Source organism: Aquarana catesbeiana, linkage group LG03 (genome assembly GCF_042186555.1).
Source record: "Aquarana catesbeiana isolate 2022-GZ linkage group LG03, ASM4218655v1, whole genome shotgun sequence".
In the NCBI taxonomy this organism is placed as follows: domain Eukaryota; kingdom Metazoa; phylum Chordata; class Amphibia; order Anura; family Ranidae; genus Aquarana; species Aquarana catesbeiana.
In genome coordinates this window covers 100,544,689-100,559,980 of record NC_133326.1, presented here as the reverse complement: position 1 = coordinate 100,559,980, position 15,292 = coordinate 100,544,689, and the positions used below count along the sequence as shown (strand labels likewise).

The following is a 15,292-nucleotide window of genomic DNA, read 5'->3' as shown; positions in this document are numbered from 1 at the left end:
GAATTTCCTGGTAGAGGGCTTCGCTGACTTTGGACTTGATAAAACACAGTGGACCAACACCAGCAGATGACATAGCTCCCCAAATCATCACGAACTGTGGAAAATTTTGCATTTCATTTGGAAACAAGTGGAGAGGCACAGAATCCAAGTTGCATGAGGTCCACTGTGAAGTTTTTACAGTCATTGATGATATGGGGAGCCATGTCATCTTCTGGTGTTGGTCCACTGTGTTTTATCAGCGCAACCCTCTACCAGGAAATTCTAGGGCACTTCATGCTTCCCTCTGCTGACCAGCTTTTTGGAGATGCTGATTTCATTTTCCATCAGGACTTGGCACCTGCCCACACTGCCAAACGTACCAATACCTGGTTTAATGATCATGGTACCACTGTGCTTGATTGACAAGGAGAAGAAGTACCATGTGAGCTCCAAGTCACTCTGATAGAACTTATACAAGCCTAAGAACTTTTGCTTAGTTGCCCTGTCACCCAGCATGCACTCTCGGACAAAAAAAAGAACGAGTTGCATGTTCTGTATTTCTGGACCTAGCAGGCATTTCATTTTACTCCCAATGCCTTTTAAAATGTGCTAACTTGTTAACATCATGCATCCAGAAGGTAGTACTCACATAAAAAAAATTTTGATATAATGGTACAAGATTATGTGTGATATAGGGTGTCTGCAGTGGGCCTCAGTGAAGTTTGTGCATGATAAAATGTCACTTCTTCTTCCCTTCTCATATGACTTTTAACTATAATTGATTTCACAGACCGATTGTCTTTTGGAAAAAAAATTGTAGGCAGTATAAAGCAGAAAACTATTAACTTATGTTTTTTGCATTTGTTAATTATATTTCCTTAGAGTTGACAATGCAGAGGATCCCGTGTATGAAAGTTTAGAAGAATTCCATGTCTTTGTCCTTGCTCATATACTAAGAAGACCAATAGTTGTTGTGGCTGATACAATGCTTCGTGACTCTGGAGGAGAAGGTACATGTAAAAGCCATTTTATAATTTTGAATTTTTTTTTCAGTTAGCCCTGTAACTTTTTGTTACTCTTTGCAAAGATTATTATGTCACAGGCAAACTGTGGAAAACACGTGGGCTTTTTTTGGAAATAAGATGTCTCGACCCATTGCCCAACAGTTAACGTTACGCAGAATGTCAATAGCTTAGGAAAATACTACTGAAATAACAGTGAATTATGAAGGTTACCTTGAAATGGTACTTGCATTTATCACAGAGGTGACTTTCCTTGTATCTTTGATCTTCATCTTTGACCACCGGAAAATTCATTGGAAAAAACAACATTATTTTTAAACTTTTTTCTATCTAGAATGTATGTGACACTTTGTCATGTAAGAGCAGAGATAGATAGGCATTTGCCCTTGAGAAGTGACTGCATGTGATGTATTTGAGCTGACGGCGCTTCGGGTTATACAAAAAAAAGGTCTATTTATATATTTTTATTGGAATTCCCTGTCTTCCACTGTGCTAAATATTGAAACTTGAATTTGACTTTTTCTTGTCAAAGACATGTAGGTTTAAACTTACAGACTTGATTGATGCCTGCTAAATAGAAAAAAAAGTGTTGACCCTAGCAGCCATTTGGATGTTAGCTTTCATTCTCCAACCTGCTCTGGGAAAATGAAACCCAGAATCTGATTGGTTGTTATACTCAACACAGATCATTTCTTATATTATCTCCAGTCTTCTTCTCAGCATGAATTTAGTTACTGTTTAGGTAGCATTTGACCTACTGAGATAGCTTTAAAGCTTTATTTTTAACCGGATTTGTGCTTTTTCAGCCTTTGCACCTATCCCATTTGGTGGAATTTACTTACCCCTTGAAGTCCCTCCTAATAGATGTCACTGCTCACCACTGGTCCTGGCCTACGATCAAGCTCATTTTTCAGCTCTGGTGTCCATGGAGCAGAAAGATCAACAACGTGAACAAGGTAGGAGTACCGATCCTTTGTTAGGAAAGTTTGACAACCACAAAATCTAATCCCTTGATTATATTTACGTTTTCTGTGATAGATTCTGTAGAATGGAGATTTGATGTATCATTTTTTCAACACCTTGTTTTAACATATTTGTTCATAGTTTAGTTTGATTTCCAGAATAATAGTACACATTTTGTCTGTTAGGTTTATCTTAAAGCGAAGCTCCACCCAAAAGGGGAAGCTCCACTTGTTCGCACCCTCCCCCCCCTCCACTGCCACATTTGGCACTTTTTGGGGAGGAGGAGGAGCGGGTACCTGGTTTTGACAGGTACCCGCTCCCACTTCCGGGTAAGATCGGCGATCTGAGACATTTCCGGCCCCTCCTTCTTCCCCCCGCTGCCTTCTGGGACATACACAGGTCCCAGAAGACAGCAGGACCATTCAAAAAGCACAGCACTACTCACGCAGGCTTCACTGCCGGTTTCCCTTACGTACAATGCTGGTGCATGCACGACTGACGAATCAGCTCGGGGTACCGACATCGTGGAATCCCTGTCCTTAAATTTAGAATCAGCAGCTACAGTATTTGTAGCTGCTGACTTTTATTTTTTTCTTTCCAGACTGGAGCTCCTCTTTAATGAAGGAAGAAATGCTAATTAAAGTATGCTAAATGGTTTCGGTTCTAGCTTGTGCTTTTGTTAGTTTTTATGTGTGTGGTCATTCTGAATCTCTAAAAAAATATCATCTCTCCAATGTGTAAATGTTTTACAGTTGAAAGTTAAAGCTAAATTAAACTCTGCTTTTTTTTATTTTTTATTATTAAATTCCCCCCTTCACGAGACCTTTATGCCATAATGTACTAGTATGCACCGCACATTATGGCAGACTTACCTGTCAAAAGATGCCCTCCAGCACTGCGCTGTCAGAGCTCTTCCCTGTCATGGGCGCTTCCATCTTCTTCTGGTCTTCCTTCCGGGTTCACTCTGTTCGACCACTTGAATGGCCAAGCCGTAATAACATCACTCCCATCCAGGATGTCTTCTGTCATAAAAACCCTACCTGTCAGCATTTTTTTTTTGGGGGGGGGGGATTCAATTCCTCTGTAAAGTCTAATTCCAGTGATTTTAAAAATAAAATAGTGTTGGGTATAGTTAGAGCCTTTGCCAGGTTTTTATTGCCATGTGAGTTCCTTTCGGCGAGTCAGTTCCTGTCAGCACAGGAAGTAAGAGGAAAACTGTGCATTTAAAAGACAGAGGAAAAAACAAAAACAAATTTTATTAGCGTGGTGATGGATTAGATCTTCTGACAATGTTTTTATTTCTTTTTCTTCCTGTCCCAGTGAAAGCCACTCCCCCCATTCTTTTGTATGGCTCTCACATGGATGGGAAGTGAGGGCAAATCTTCTCAATGGGGTCACAGACAGAAATCTTAAAGTGTAAGTAAACCCCCTTATCGTTTTCAGCCAAGGAAGCTGCCATCTTTGCCTCTGTTTAATCTACAACTGCCATGATGCTGCACATGTGATCGGTTTAGACACCAGCCATTGGATGGCTTGACAGTTTGGTCGAGAGCACAACCAATGGTAGTGTTTACATTTCCGGCACATACTGGAAATGAAACAGTTTTATGGATGGGTTTACTTCCGCTTTAAATTTTCTCCACTTTTTCCAAGACCTAAATTGAAAGTTTGGCTAGAGTCAGGCTTTAACTTGAAATATGCACAGGGAGTAAAAAAGAGCAGTACATGTTATCCTGTGATATTGACCAGTGCCGTTGGAATAGACCAACAAGGTTATGGTGGGTCTGAATGCACACCAGTGTTATTAGAAATCAGCGCTCTCTTATGCCGTGTACACGCGGGCGGACTTTTCGACCAGACTGGTCTGACGGACCGAATCCGGCGGAAAATCCGACCGTGTGTGGGCTCCGGACCTGCAGCGGACTTTTTTGGTCAAAAATCTGACGGACTTTAGATTTGGAACATGTTTCACATTTGTCTGACGGACTCCAGTCGAAAAATCCACTCGTCTGTATGCTAGTCCGATGGACGAAAACCCACGCTAGGGCAGCTATTGGCTACCGGCTATCAACTTCCTTATTTTAGTCCGGTCGTACGTCATCGCGTACAAATCCATCAGACTTTGGTGTGATCGTGTGTAGGCAAGTCCGTTCGTTCAAAAGTCCATCGGAAGTCCCTCAAAAGTCCGTCGGAAAGTCCATCTGACCAGTCCGGTCGAAAAGTCCGCCCGTGTGTATGCGGCATCAGTGTTGTTGGTGTATAACTTACAGTTTCAGTGTTGTGTTTTCCTGGCACATACAACCAGAGAAGCAGCTGCCTTAGAGAGCAGAGGAGAGATCAGTAGTCTAAAAGACCCCTGATCTCTTCATACAAAGTACCTGTCTCTGCCCAATCTATCACAAGGATTGTTTTTCAAAAAATGTAAAGCCCTCCTATCTCCCTGTGCTCACCTGCAATTGCATGTGTAGGTCCTGTACGCTTATGTAAAAAGTGATTGCACCACACATGTGAGGCATTGCTGCAAACGTCAGAGTGAGAGCAATTATTCTAGCACCAGAGCACACATTTAACTCTAAACCTGTAATGGCTTTTAAAGCATCGCCCATGGATAATTTTAGGAACTGTAGCTTGTTGCCATTTCATAGGCATTTTAAATCTTGACATGTTTGGTATCTATTTACTCGATGCAACATCATCTTTTACATTTTACCAAAAAAATGGCTATTGTATTGTGTTCGTGTGCACTAAAATTCATTTAAGATACAAATTTAGAAGAGTATCTGAAATAATTCCACCATGTAGGCATCATCGGCTTCTTATTAGCATCAGATTTATCCTTTCCCAAGAGATCAGTTGTTCCATATGGCTAATGGAATCCATTTCACAAGCCCATTCAACTAGAGGTGGAGTGTCAGGTGTTTGCCAATCTCTGGCAATCACAGTGTGTGTTGAAGTTAGGAAATGTCAGAGTAAGATTTTTTTTGTTTCATTTGTAAGATTCAGACATCATTGACAGCAAAGTGATTGAGGGGTGTTAGGGATCTTATTACCCACAAGCTTATAATAAAGCTGAAGTGTTTTTTTTTCCCAGAAGGGAGTGATCCGGGGACAAGTGCCCCATATATGCGTCATGGTACGAGGGGCCAGCAAACATCAGCAGGTGTCAGAAATGGACGAATCTATATTATGTGAAACTGTTGGACAGTAATACCACCTGGATAGAATTTTGTAATTAAGCTCTTGTGCTTGAAATAAATGTACTGTATGTAAACGCCAGTATCTTGGTCCAATCCAACTCATTAGAAGAAATGCCTAATTCAAGCTACCATTCGGATATAAACTGTGGACCTTGTGGATAGCATTCTTTCAACAGAATTTTATACATCAAGGGAAAATGGTCAGGTCTGGTGGACTGGGAGAGTAAGGGCTCAGTCAGTATACAATCTGGTGAGAAGGTCCATAGGGAGCATGTTCCCAAGATATTGTTGCAATTGGGAATATTCAAGCCACGCGCTGGAGGGATTGTGACAAGTCGGAAGTATCTGTGGGAGGGGCAGAAATTTTACCCTTTGTAAATTATGGTATCCTCTACCTTCCAAGAGAGAAATGTAGTTGAGAGAGGGTCAGTGGGAACGTGGTACTAACAAATAGAGGAGTCGGACTAGGCCTAGAAGGGAGCAAGCACTTGCTAATATATGAGTCCCAAAATTGTAAAGTGGCAGAGATTAGTAGTGGTAAGGTGTCGTTCGAGGGCCAGTGCATGGTAGTTGTCTAAGGTAAAGAAGTAAGGTCTGGGTTAATAAGACAATCCTCCAAGGTGGTCTATAATTTGGTAAATCTTCCATGATACCAGTCTAAAATCCTGAGTAGTAAGGCTGTGTGAAAGTACAGGGATGTATAAGGTAACGCTACCCCCCCCCCCCCCCTCAGAATGGTATATTTAATTCACAATTTCTTATGTTGTCATGTGAAGTTGTGTATGACTTTAATGACAGCAGAGAAAGCCTGATGGTGGGACTTTTTGAAAAGTCTAGAGTAACTTAGGTAATATATCCATCTTAATGACGTTCATACGTCCAAACCAGGAGATATTTGGTTTATTGTAAGATTTAAGACAGATTTGTGCTAAAGATGAAGAATTTGAATGCACATAGTTACATAGTAGATTAGGTTGGAAAAAAGACACAAGTCCATCAAGTCCAACCTATGTGTGTGATTATATGTCAGTATTACATTGTATATCCATGTATGTTGTGGTTGTTCAGGTGCTTATCTAACAGCTTTTTGAAACTATCGATGCTCCCCGCTGAGACCACCGCCTGTGGAAGGGAATTCCACATCCTTGCCGCTCTTACAGTAAAGTACCCTCTACGTAGTTTAAGGTTAAACCTCTTTTTTCTTCTAATTTTAATGAGTGGTCACGTGTCTTGTTAAACTCCCTTCCGCGAAAAAGTTTTATCCCTATTGTGGGGTCACCAGTATGGTATTTGTAAATTGAAATCATATCCCCTCTCATGTGTCTCTTCTCCAGAAAGAATAAGTTCAGTGCTCACAACCTTTCCTCATAACTAATATCCTCCAGACCCTTTATTAGCTTTATTGCCCTTCTTTGTACTCCATTTCCAGTACATCCTTCCTGAGGACTGGTGCCCAAACTGGAGGCCAGACCAAAGTCTTGTAGAGTGGGAGAATTATTGTTTTATCTCTGGAGTTAGATTCCCCCAGAGGTTCTCCCCCTAGTGTATAGATTGCATTCATATTTTTGCCACCCAAATGCATTATTTTACATTTTTCTACATTAAACCTCATTTACCATGTAGTTGCCCACCCCATTAATTTGTTCAGATCTTTTTGCAAGGTTTCCACATCTTGTGGAGAAGTTATTGCCCTGCTTAAATTAGTATCGTCTGCAAATATAGAGATTGAACATTACTTTACTTCAACTTTAGGTATTAACAGTTAATTGTAGGGGGTGAGTTAACCTGTCCTCAGGTTTATTACTTATGTGTAAGGTTGATGATAAGTGTAAGGGAATAGGTTACATAGTTACATAATTACATAGTAGGTGAGGTTGAAAAAAGACACAAATCCATCAAGTCCAACCTATGTGTGTGATTATATGTCAGTATTACATTGTATATCCCTGTATGTTGCGGTCGTTCAGGTTATTCCAGTGAATTTTATATTTGTTCCCAGCATCCCTAGTGCTGGGTTGGGGGCACCAAAAATGTCTGTACTGGGGGAGGTGCAAACAGAGAACATAGCACAGTGGGCCAGAGGTGTGCGCCATACTGGTCCATAGGGTGTGCACCCCAAAGCTCAAACACACATGCCTTTCTCTGCAGCCTCAGCTGCATGGGGCAGTGAATGAATAGGAAGCACTCTGTGCTGTGTGGCTTTCTGTTCATTCACAAACCGAAGCATAGTAAATACAATTTACTATGCTACAGTTTACTATGCTTCAGTTATGAATGGACACAGTGAGCGATTGTATTCACTGTGCTCATTTAGAAAAGGGGGTCGGTAAGTTACATTTACTAGCTTCTTCCCCTGCTCTCTATCCTAAAACATACCCCGCAGCAGCCGGGGAGGAAAGAAGAGGAGGGAAGCCAGATGCACTGTGGGGTGGGGGGCCAACGGGCGGGGGGGGGGGGCTGAGCAGTAGGGGGAATCAGCACCACACATAGTGGTTAGGGTGTGCCCAGGCATATATTGCCCCAAAGATGGGGGCAATATTTCTTCCACTGACTCCAGTGATGGGGCACTCTTCCTCCTTTTACTGACCACAGGTGCCATAGTATATCATTTTTAATTACTGCCAATAACCACAAAGCCCGAGACATTGTTTACTCCCAACCCATAATTCCATATACAGTGCCTTAAAAAACTATTCATACCCCTTGACATTTTCCACATTTTGTCATGTTACAACCAAAAACGTAAATGTATTTTATTGGGATTTTATGTGTTAGACCATCACAAAGTGGCACATAATTGTGAAGTCAAAGAAAAATGAGGGAGCGATACACACATCAGGAAGACAAGTGAGAGGGCGCTGAGAACGCCAGACTGTCATTTTATTCACTCTGCCTTTTTATCTATCACTTATGTAAGAGTGCAATTTTAGATATTTAATAAACATCCCCTTATTGTTTAAACGATATCACACTAGTGGAGGCCTCTCTTTTTCTTCCCCCCTTCTCTCCCCTGCCACTGGAGTGGCAATATTGGAGTATTTTTAGGAGATTACGATGGAGGAATTCAAGAGAGAGACCCACGGGCTTCACTGACAGAACTCATCAGCAATTACATCTTTAGATTGGTTATCTCAAATGCCAATATTTACCAGCCGGAAGGTGAGAGTTCTGAGAGACTTTACCTAGAAGTCACTATATGGAATTTTTATGGGTTATTTAATTCAATTACATCAATAGCCAGTCATTCAATAGAAAATCTTCAATCATCTATTATTTTACATACAAGAGACTTTTTATGCAGTATTGGATATGCTATATGGACTTTAATTTCTCCACTTTTTCACATTATATTTATTTGTATTGTAACTGCCTTTTTTTCCTATAGATCTTTTTGTGATATAACCCTTCACTGTTTTTTATTATCAAAATTTGGGGACTTTTTGCACATTTTTTATTTTTATTTTGTGATGACTCCTAACATTTGCTATATGTGAGACTATTATGTCCCTATAGTGAGTGTACATATATCACACAGCGCACTTCATTGTTGTTCACAGATTTGCTGTTCACAGATTGTTTTATCCTTAGTGCACTGCACGTACACTATTAGGACCCATTTCATTTTCTACACAATTGATCATTGCGCAAAATCACTTTTTTGATATCATTACTATTTTGTGTTGCTGTGAACACTTAGATTTTGCTGCAATTTATTATCATCATCATTTTACACTACATTATCCTCTTAGCGCGAAGGACACTTTTACCACTGAAAGAAAAACGATAAATGGTTTTCAGTTTTTTTTCCAATAAATATCTGAAAGTGTGGCGTGCATTTGTATTCAGCCCCCTTTACTCAGATACATGAGGGAAAAAAAGTATTTGATCCCCTGCTGATTTTGTGCATTTGCCCACTGACAAAGAAATGATCAGTCTATAATTTTAATGGTAGGTTTGTTTTAACAGTGAGAGACAGAATAACAACAAAAATATTCAGAAAAACACATTTCAAAAAAGTAATAAGTTGATTTGCATTTTAATGAGTGAAAAAAGTATTTGATCCCCTATCAATCAGCAATATTTCTGGCTCCCAGGTGTCTTCTATACAGGTAATGAGCTGAGATTAGGAGCACTCTCTTAAACGGAATGTTCCTAATCTCAGCTTGTTACCTGTATAAAAGATACCTGTCCACAGAAGCAATCAATCAGATTCAATTTTCTCCACCAAGACCAAAGAGCTGTCCAAGGATGTCAGGGACAAGATGGTAGACCTACATAAGGCTGGAATGGGGCTACAAGACCATTGCCAAGCAGCTTGGTGAGAGGATGCCAACAGTTGGTGTGAAAATTCGAAAATGGAAGAAACACTAAATAACTGTCAATCTCCCTCGGTCTGGGGCTCCATGCAAGATCTCACCTCGTGGAGAATCTTGTCAATGATCTCAAGGCAGCTGGGACCATAGTCACCAAGAAAACAATTGGTAACACACTACATCGTGAAGGACTGAAATCCTACAGCACCCGCGAGGTCCCCCTGCTCAAGAAAGTACATGTCCAGGCCCGTCTGAAGTTTGCTAATGAACATCTGAATGTTTCAGAGGAGAACTGGGTGAACGTGTCGTGGTCAGATGAGACCAAAATCGAGCTCTTTGGCATCCACTCTACTCGCCGTGTTTGGTGGAGGAAAACTACTTCATAGTTTGTGCGGTTAAGATTGGAGCACCACTCTTCACTCCTCACACCTGCAATCCCAGAATTATTTTAGAGACAATATTTATTTTCCACTTTATCAGTTGAGATGTTGATGTTTATTCTTATGAGCACTGATTTATTTCTTGCTATATAAAATTTTTGTTTGCTTTGGATATCTCGCATCACAGCTGTATTTGGAAGGTTTTTTTGCATTTACACGTTTGGTTTCTACTGCCACCTTGTGCACAGTTTCAGTATTACTTTCTACTTTACAGCCTCTGGCACATAGGTTACACTACAGTTCAAATAACAGCGCAGCACCATTTATTATACACATACTATATTGGTCACGGATTCACCTATTGGCGTTTGCAGCAGTTTAGTTTTTTGTTTTGTTTTTACACATTGCTTTTCACCTTCAGTGATAACGCTGGAGTATTCCTTTATTATTGTCCTATTGTTGAAAGAAAGCCATAAGAGGTCCTGTTTGCAATTTGCGTGAAGCCATGTTGGTGCCAACATGTGGAAGAAGGTGCTCTGGTCAGATGAGACCAAAATTAAACTTTTTGGCCTAAAAGCAAAATGCTACCTGTGTCGGTAAACTAAAGCCCCGTACACACGATCAGACTTTCCGACAGGAAATGTTGGATGTCAGGCTGTTGGCGGAAAATCCGACCGTGTGTATGCTCCATGGGACAATTGTCGGACTTTCCGCCAACAAATGTTGGCTAGCATGTTTTCAAATTTTCCACCAACAAATGTCTGTTGTCGGATTTTCCGATCGTGAGTACACAAGTCCATCGGACAAAAGTCCAAAGTACAAACACGCATGCTCGGAAGCAGAAGCGGTCGGTCTTGTAAACTAGCATTCGTAATGGAGAATTAACATTCGTGACGTGGCAAATTATGAAATCTCAAAATGCAGCGCACAATTCTCTTGTTCTTTAATGGGATAATAATGAAGCTGCTATGCTGGTGAAAAACCATGTAGTATGTCCAGTACGTCACTACGTTCGTAATTGTTGGCCAACATTTGTGTGACCGTGTGTATGCAAGACAAGTTTGGGCCAACACCCTTCGGACAAAATTCTACGGTTTTGTTGTCGGAAAGTCCGATCGTGTGTATGAGGCATAACGCTGCACATCACTCTGAACACACCATCCCCACCTTGAAACATGGTGGTGAGAGCATCATGTTGTGGGGATGCCTTTCTTCAGCAGGGACAGGGAAGCTGGTCAGAGTTGATTTGAAGATGGATGGATCCAAATACAGGGCAATCTTAGAAGAAAACCTGTTAGAGTCTGCAAAACTCTTGAGACTGGGGTGGAGGTTCACCTTCCAGCAGGACAATGACCCTAAACATACAGCCAGAGCTGCAATGGAATGGTTTAGATCTAAGAATATTCATGTGTTAGAATGGCCCAGTCAAAGTCCAGACCTAAACCCAATTGAGATTCTGTGGCAAGACACTCTCCATCCAATCTGACAGAGCTTGACTATTTTGCAAAGAAGAATGGGCAAAAATTGCAACCTCTACCTGTGCAAAGCTGGTAGAGACATCCCCAAAAAGACATGCAGCTGTAATTGCAACGAAAGGTGGTTCTACAAAGTATTGACTCAGGGGGGCTGAATACAAATGCACGCCACACCTTTCACATATTTATTTGTAAACAATTTTGAAAAACATTTATCATTTTCCTTTCTCTTCACAATTATGTGCCACTTTGCGTTGGTCTATCACATAAAAATCGCAAAAAAATACGTTTACATTTTTGGTTGTAACATGACAAAATGTGGAAAATTTCAAGGGGTGTGAATACTTTTTCAAGGCACTGTAATGTGAAACAAAAGATGTCGACCTAAAATATTCATACTTTTCTGGAAATATGCTGCCTTGCAGCATCGCTTGTTTCTGAGATGTAGAAGCAACTTTGGGGAATAATAGATCCATAGAAAACAGCAATTTTCTTTTAAGTGTTGATGATATGTCATGATTTGAAAAAAAGTGTGTTTAGTGCTTATTTTATAGTTTGGTAACATAATCTTGATGTGCTTTGAAGAGAGATGCTTAGTTCTGTAGAACTTGTAAATAAATTATCAGTTGTCATATTTGGTAATGTTTCAAAAGGTTCTCAAGGTTCTTTGTTCTTTATTTTGTCAGTTATATGCCCCAGATTGTGGCAAAATCACCCTAGTTGAGTTAAAAGGTTATACCATGAAGGAAGCTCAATTTTTTTTAGAGATAAACTGTAGAAAAATAATAGGTACAGATATTATCTTCCATGGTCACTATGTCAATCATTCTATGTTGTAGATTTTTATTGTCTGGCCTTCAGACTTTGTTACTGTATTTGATTGCTTGTAGGTCACCTATCTCATAATGAGGGAATTGTGAATTCTGAAAGTTCTGAAAGTTTATTTTGGATAAAAAAAAAAAACATTCAGCTGTATCAGTGAATCACTGTATCACTGAACAGCTTGACACATGGGGTTGAGCTAATAAAGGCAAATAGGCTGTTCACTTTGCAAGTGCAGTTGCACTCTGTAAAAGAATCTCCCCCCAGATCTTAGTGTAACTCTGCTGACTTCCATCATCCCATCTTGTGCAAGTTAAAATGCCGTTTTTTTTTTCCTTGAACATTATTGGGTATTCTTTGAAACGTGAAGTTTCACAGCATTCACTAAAATCTGGGGAAAATTCTCTTGCAGGGTGTAACTTCAGTAGCAAAGTGAACTGTGTATTTAGCTTTAGTAAATCAACCAAACCACAATGAACCTTATTGCAGTGTACTACAGTGGGAAGCCAATATGTTTTTTTGTGTGTGTTTTAAGTATCTTACTTGTGTGATAGATGTAGATTTGTAATTGCTCTTTGAAGTGGGAAAAATATAATTTTTTTAGTTAGAAAATGAAGGACTGTGCTTTTCTCAAATTTCATCCTTTTAAGACCACAACCCCCAGCAGATGACAGGGGGCCCACAAGAGGTGTGGAGTCTAAGTACAAGCTTATTTTCACTAAAGCTCCTGATGGTGAAGATGGATTTGGCTGCATGCTGGTACCAGGTCATGGCCCGCAAGATTGCCCCACGGCAAGGGATGAGATGGGTCAAAAAAGGCTACAATGTGGAGAATGTACACTGTGGTATCTGTATTAGAATAGTCAGGTTCAGGCAGGGGTTGAGGCAATCAGAAGTATAACATAGCTCTTTTACATAAGTGGGGTAGCTGACAAAAAGACACAGCACCAGCCACTTCCGGGGCTGTTGACTAAATACCCCTCTGGGTCAGAGGACACATCCAATATAATTTCAGGGAGCACTGGAAGTCCTGGCAAGGATATGTTGAATACCATTGAAAGTATTGATAATGATGCTGAAAAACCTGGCAGGAATTTTACGATCAGCATTGGAAATACAGGCAGAGGTTCTGTGAGGTCCATTGAAAATACTGGCAGGCAGGGCTTTTTTTCAGCCGGGAACGTGCTGGAACGGAGTCCCGCCACCTCCGGCGCTATCCCCTTGCCCACCACTCATTGCTTTCACTTCTACACACAGAAGCCTAGCTTCTGTGTGTACAGGTGACGGGTTCCTCTGCAGGGGGTGACAGGCTTTTTTCCCAGCAGTGCACACCTCTGCTGATGATGTGTTCACAGCCCTATCTGCCCTGCACTGTCTCTATGAAAGCAGAGAAGGGAGGCTCCAGGGTGATGTGTATAGCTCTAATGTCCCAACGGCAGCCTGTACAAGCCCTGAAACTATAAGTTGTAGCTGCCCCTCTCTCCTCTCTATGGTACTCTCTAGGTCAGGAGTGCCCAACCTTTTGAAGAGAAAGGGCCACTTTAGCAACTTGTTAATCGGTTTCGGGCCACAATGTGCAGAGCAGGTGGATGGCAGGTCCGTGTCTACTCTGAATATGCAGGCAGACACGGACACAGCCCAATTTCCCTCCGTTCTGATCCACCCCGACGAAAGGGGACGGATACCCTTCTGTTTTTTGTTTTTTTTAGCGGATCGGATTGGAGGTAGGCGAGTGTAAACGGACACAAGTAGTAGTAATTGGTCGTGTCTGAGAGTTTCATGTGACTACTGTGTCTGGCAAGCTGGCTGACCTTGCAGTTTAGTATAAAATTTGTCACTTTGTGGTGAAGATGGCTGTGAATTTTATTAAAAAATATGTTTCTTGTTTCTGGTTTCTGTATCTATGCTGATTCAGATACTAGCTTTAGCACACGATGTTTGAATCCTGTAGCTAAGCACTATTGGCCAAATTAAGGATAATCTGTACCCTGTTTTATTGGCATCTAAAATATCCATAAAGTACAGGCACAACACGGCCAATGTATTACATAATATTGGTCTTCTGCTTTGTCTCTGTGCTTTATAAATGACTGTTATATATTTTTCTATTTTGCTGTATTCTCTATATAGCAAAATAATAGTATGTTTGAGATACAGTCTGCATTGCCTTGGCTTATCACTGTGCTTCTAGTGCGTTCCATGAATTGGTATTGATAACCTTTTCACTTTTTTAATGTGCAAAAGCAATGGAGAAGAAAGGCTTTCTTGTATTGATAGTTGCTAGTGACAGGCATTTAAGACTCCCAGGATGTAGGGCTTGCTTACCATTTAAATATGAAATGTGTCAAGATTGGTTAGAATTTGAAAAAATCTGACAATATGAAGTTAATTTTTTCATAAGAAATTTTTTGAAATACGTCTGATATCGGCTGACAGTTGAAGGATTTGTACTGAATGTTCAGTAGATATCTTTTTCATTTTTATGATCTACAGACCTGAAATGGGCCTATGCTCACAATTAAAGTGGTTCTAAATGCTTTTTTTACCTTCATGCATTCAATTCATGAAGGTAAGAAACCTTCTGTGTCCCTCAGCCCCACAAAATACTTACCTGAGCCTGATCTTGATCCAGTGATGTGCACAAGAGCAGTGGCTTTCCTGGCTCTCTGTCTCCTCATTGGCTCAGAGACAGCAGCTGGAGCCATTGGCTCTTGCTGCTGTCAATTACAGCCAGTGAGGAGGGAGCAGGGCTCGAGGCTGATCCATGCTCTGTGTGTCTTGTGGACATACAGAGCGGGGCTCGGGAGCGAGCTCGCATAAGTGCCACCATAGCAAGTGGCTTGCTATGGAGGCAATCAACAGGAAGGAGGAGCCAGGAGTTCTGTTGGGGGACCTGAGAAGAGGAGGATTGGGGCTCCTCTGTGCAAAACCATTACACAGAGCAGGAAAGTATGACATTTTGTTATTTAAAAAAAATCTAGCTTTAGTATCATTTTAAGTAAAGTGAGTAGTCAATGTACTGTCCTGAGTATATTTACTCATTCCTTCTGTTACCAGGTAAGATTCCATGCAAGAGTGGGTACAGTTATACCTGGTGAGTATATTATGCCTATGGGTACCTGAGAGAGAAAAATAAGGGTA

At 40.8% G+C, this 15,292-nt stretch overlaps 1 protein-coding gene across 3 annotated transcripts in view; it reads left to right on the top strand.

The window, feature by feature from the left end:
• OTUD7A (OTU deubiquitinase 7A) overlaps window positions 1–15,292 on the top strand; it is a 408,641-nt gene that overhangs the window by 349,595 nt on the left and 43,754 nt on the right. For all 3 annotated transcript variants that reach the window (XM_073618877.1, XM_073618876.1, XM_073618878.1), the window contains 2 exons: window positions 862–989; window positions 1,808–1,957. In XM_073618877.1, coding sequence (XP_073474978.1) covers window positions 862–989; window positions 1,808–1,957 — 278 coding nt within the window. The remainder of the gene's footprint in view (window positions 1–861; window positions 990–1,807; window positions 1,958–15,292) is intronic.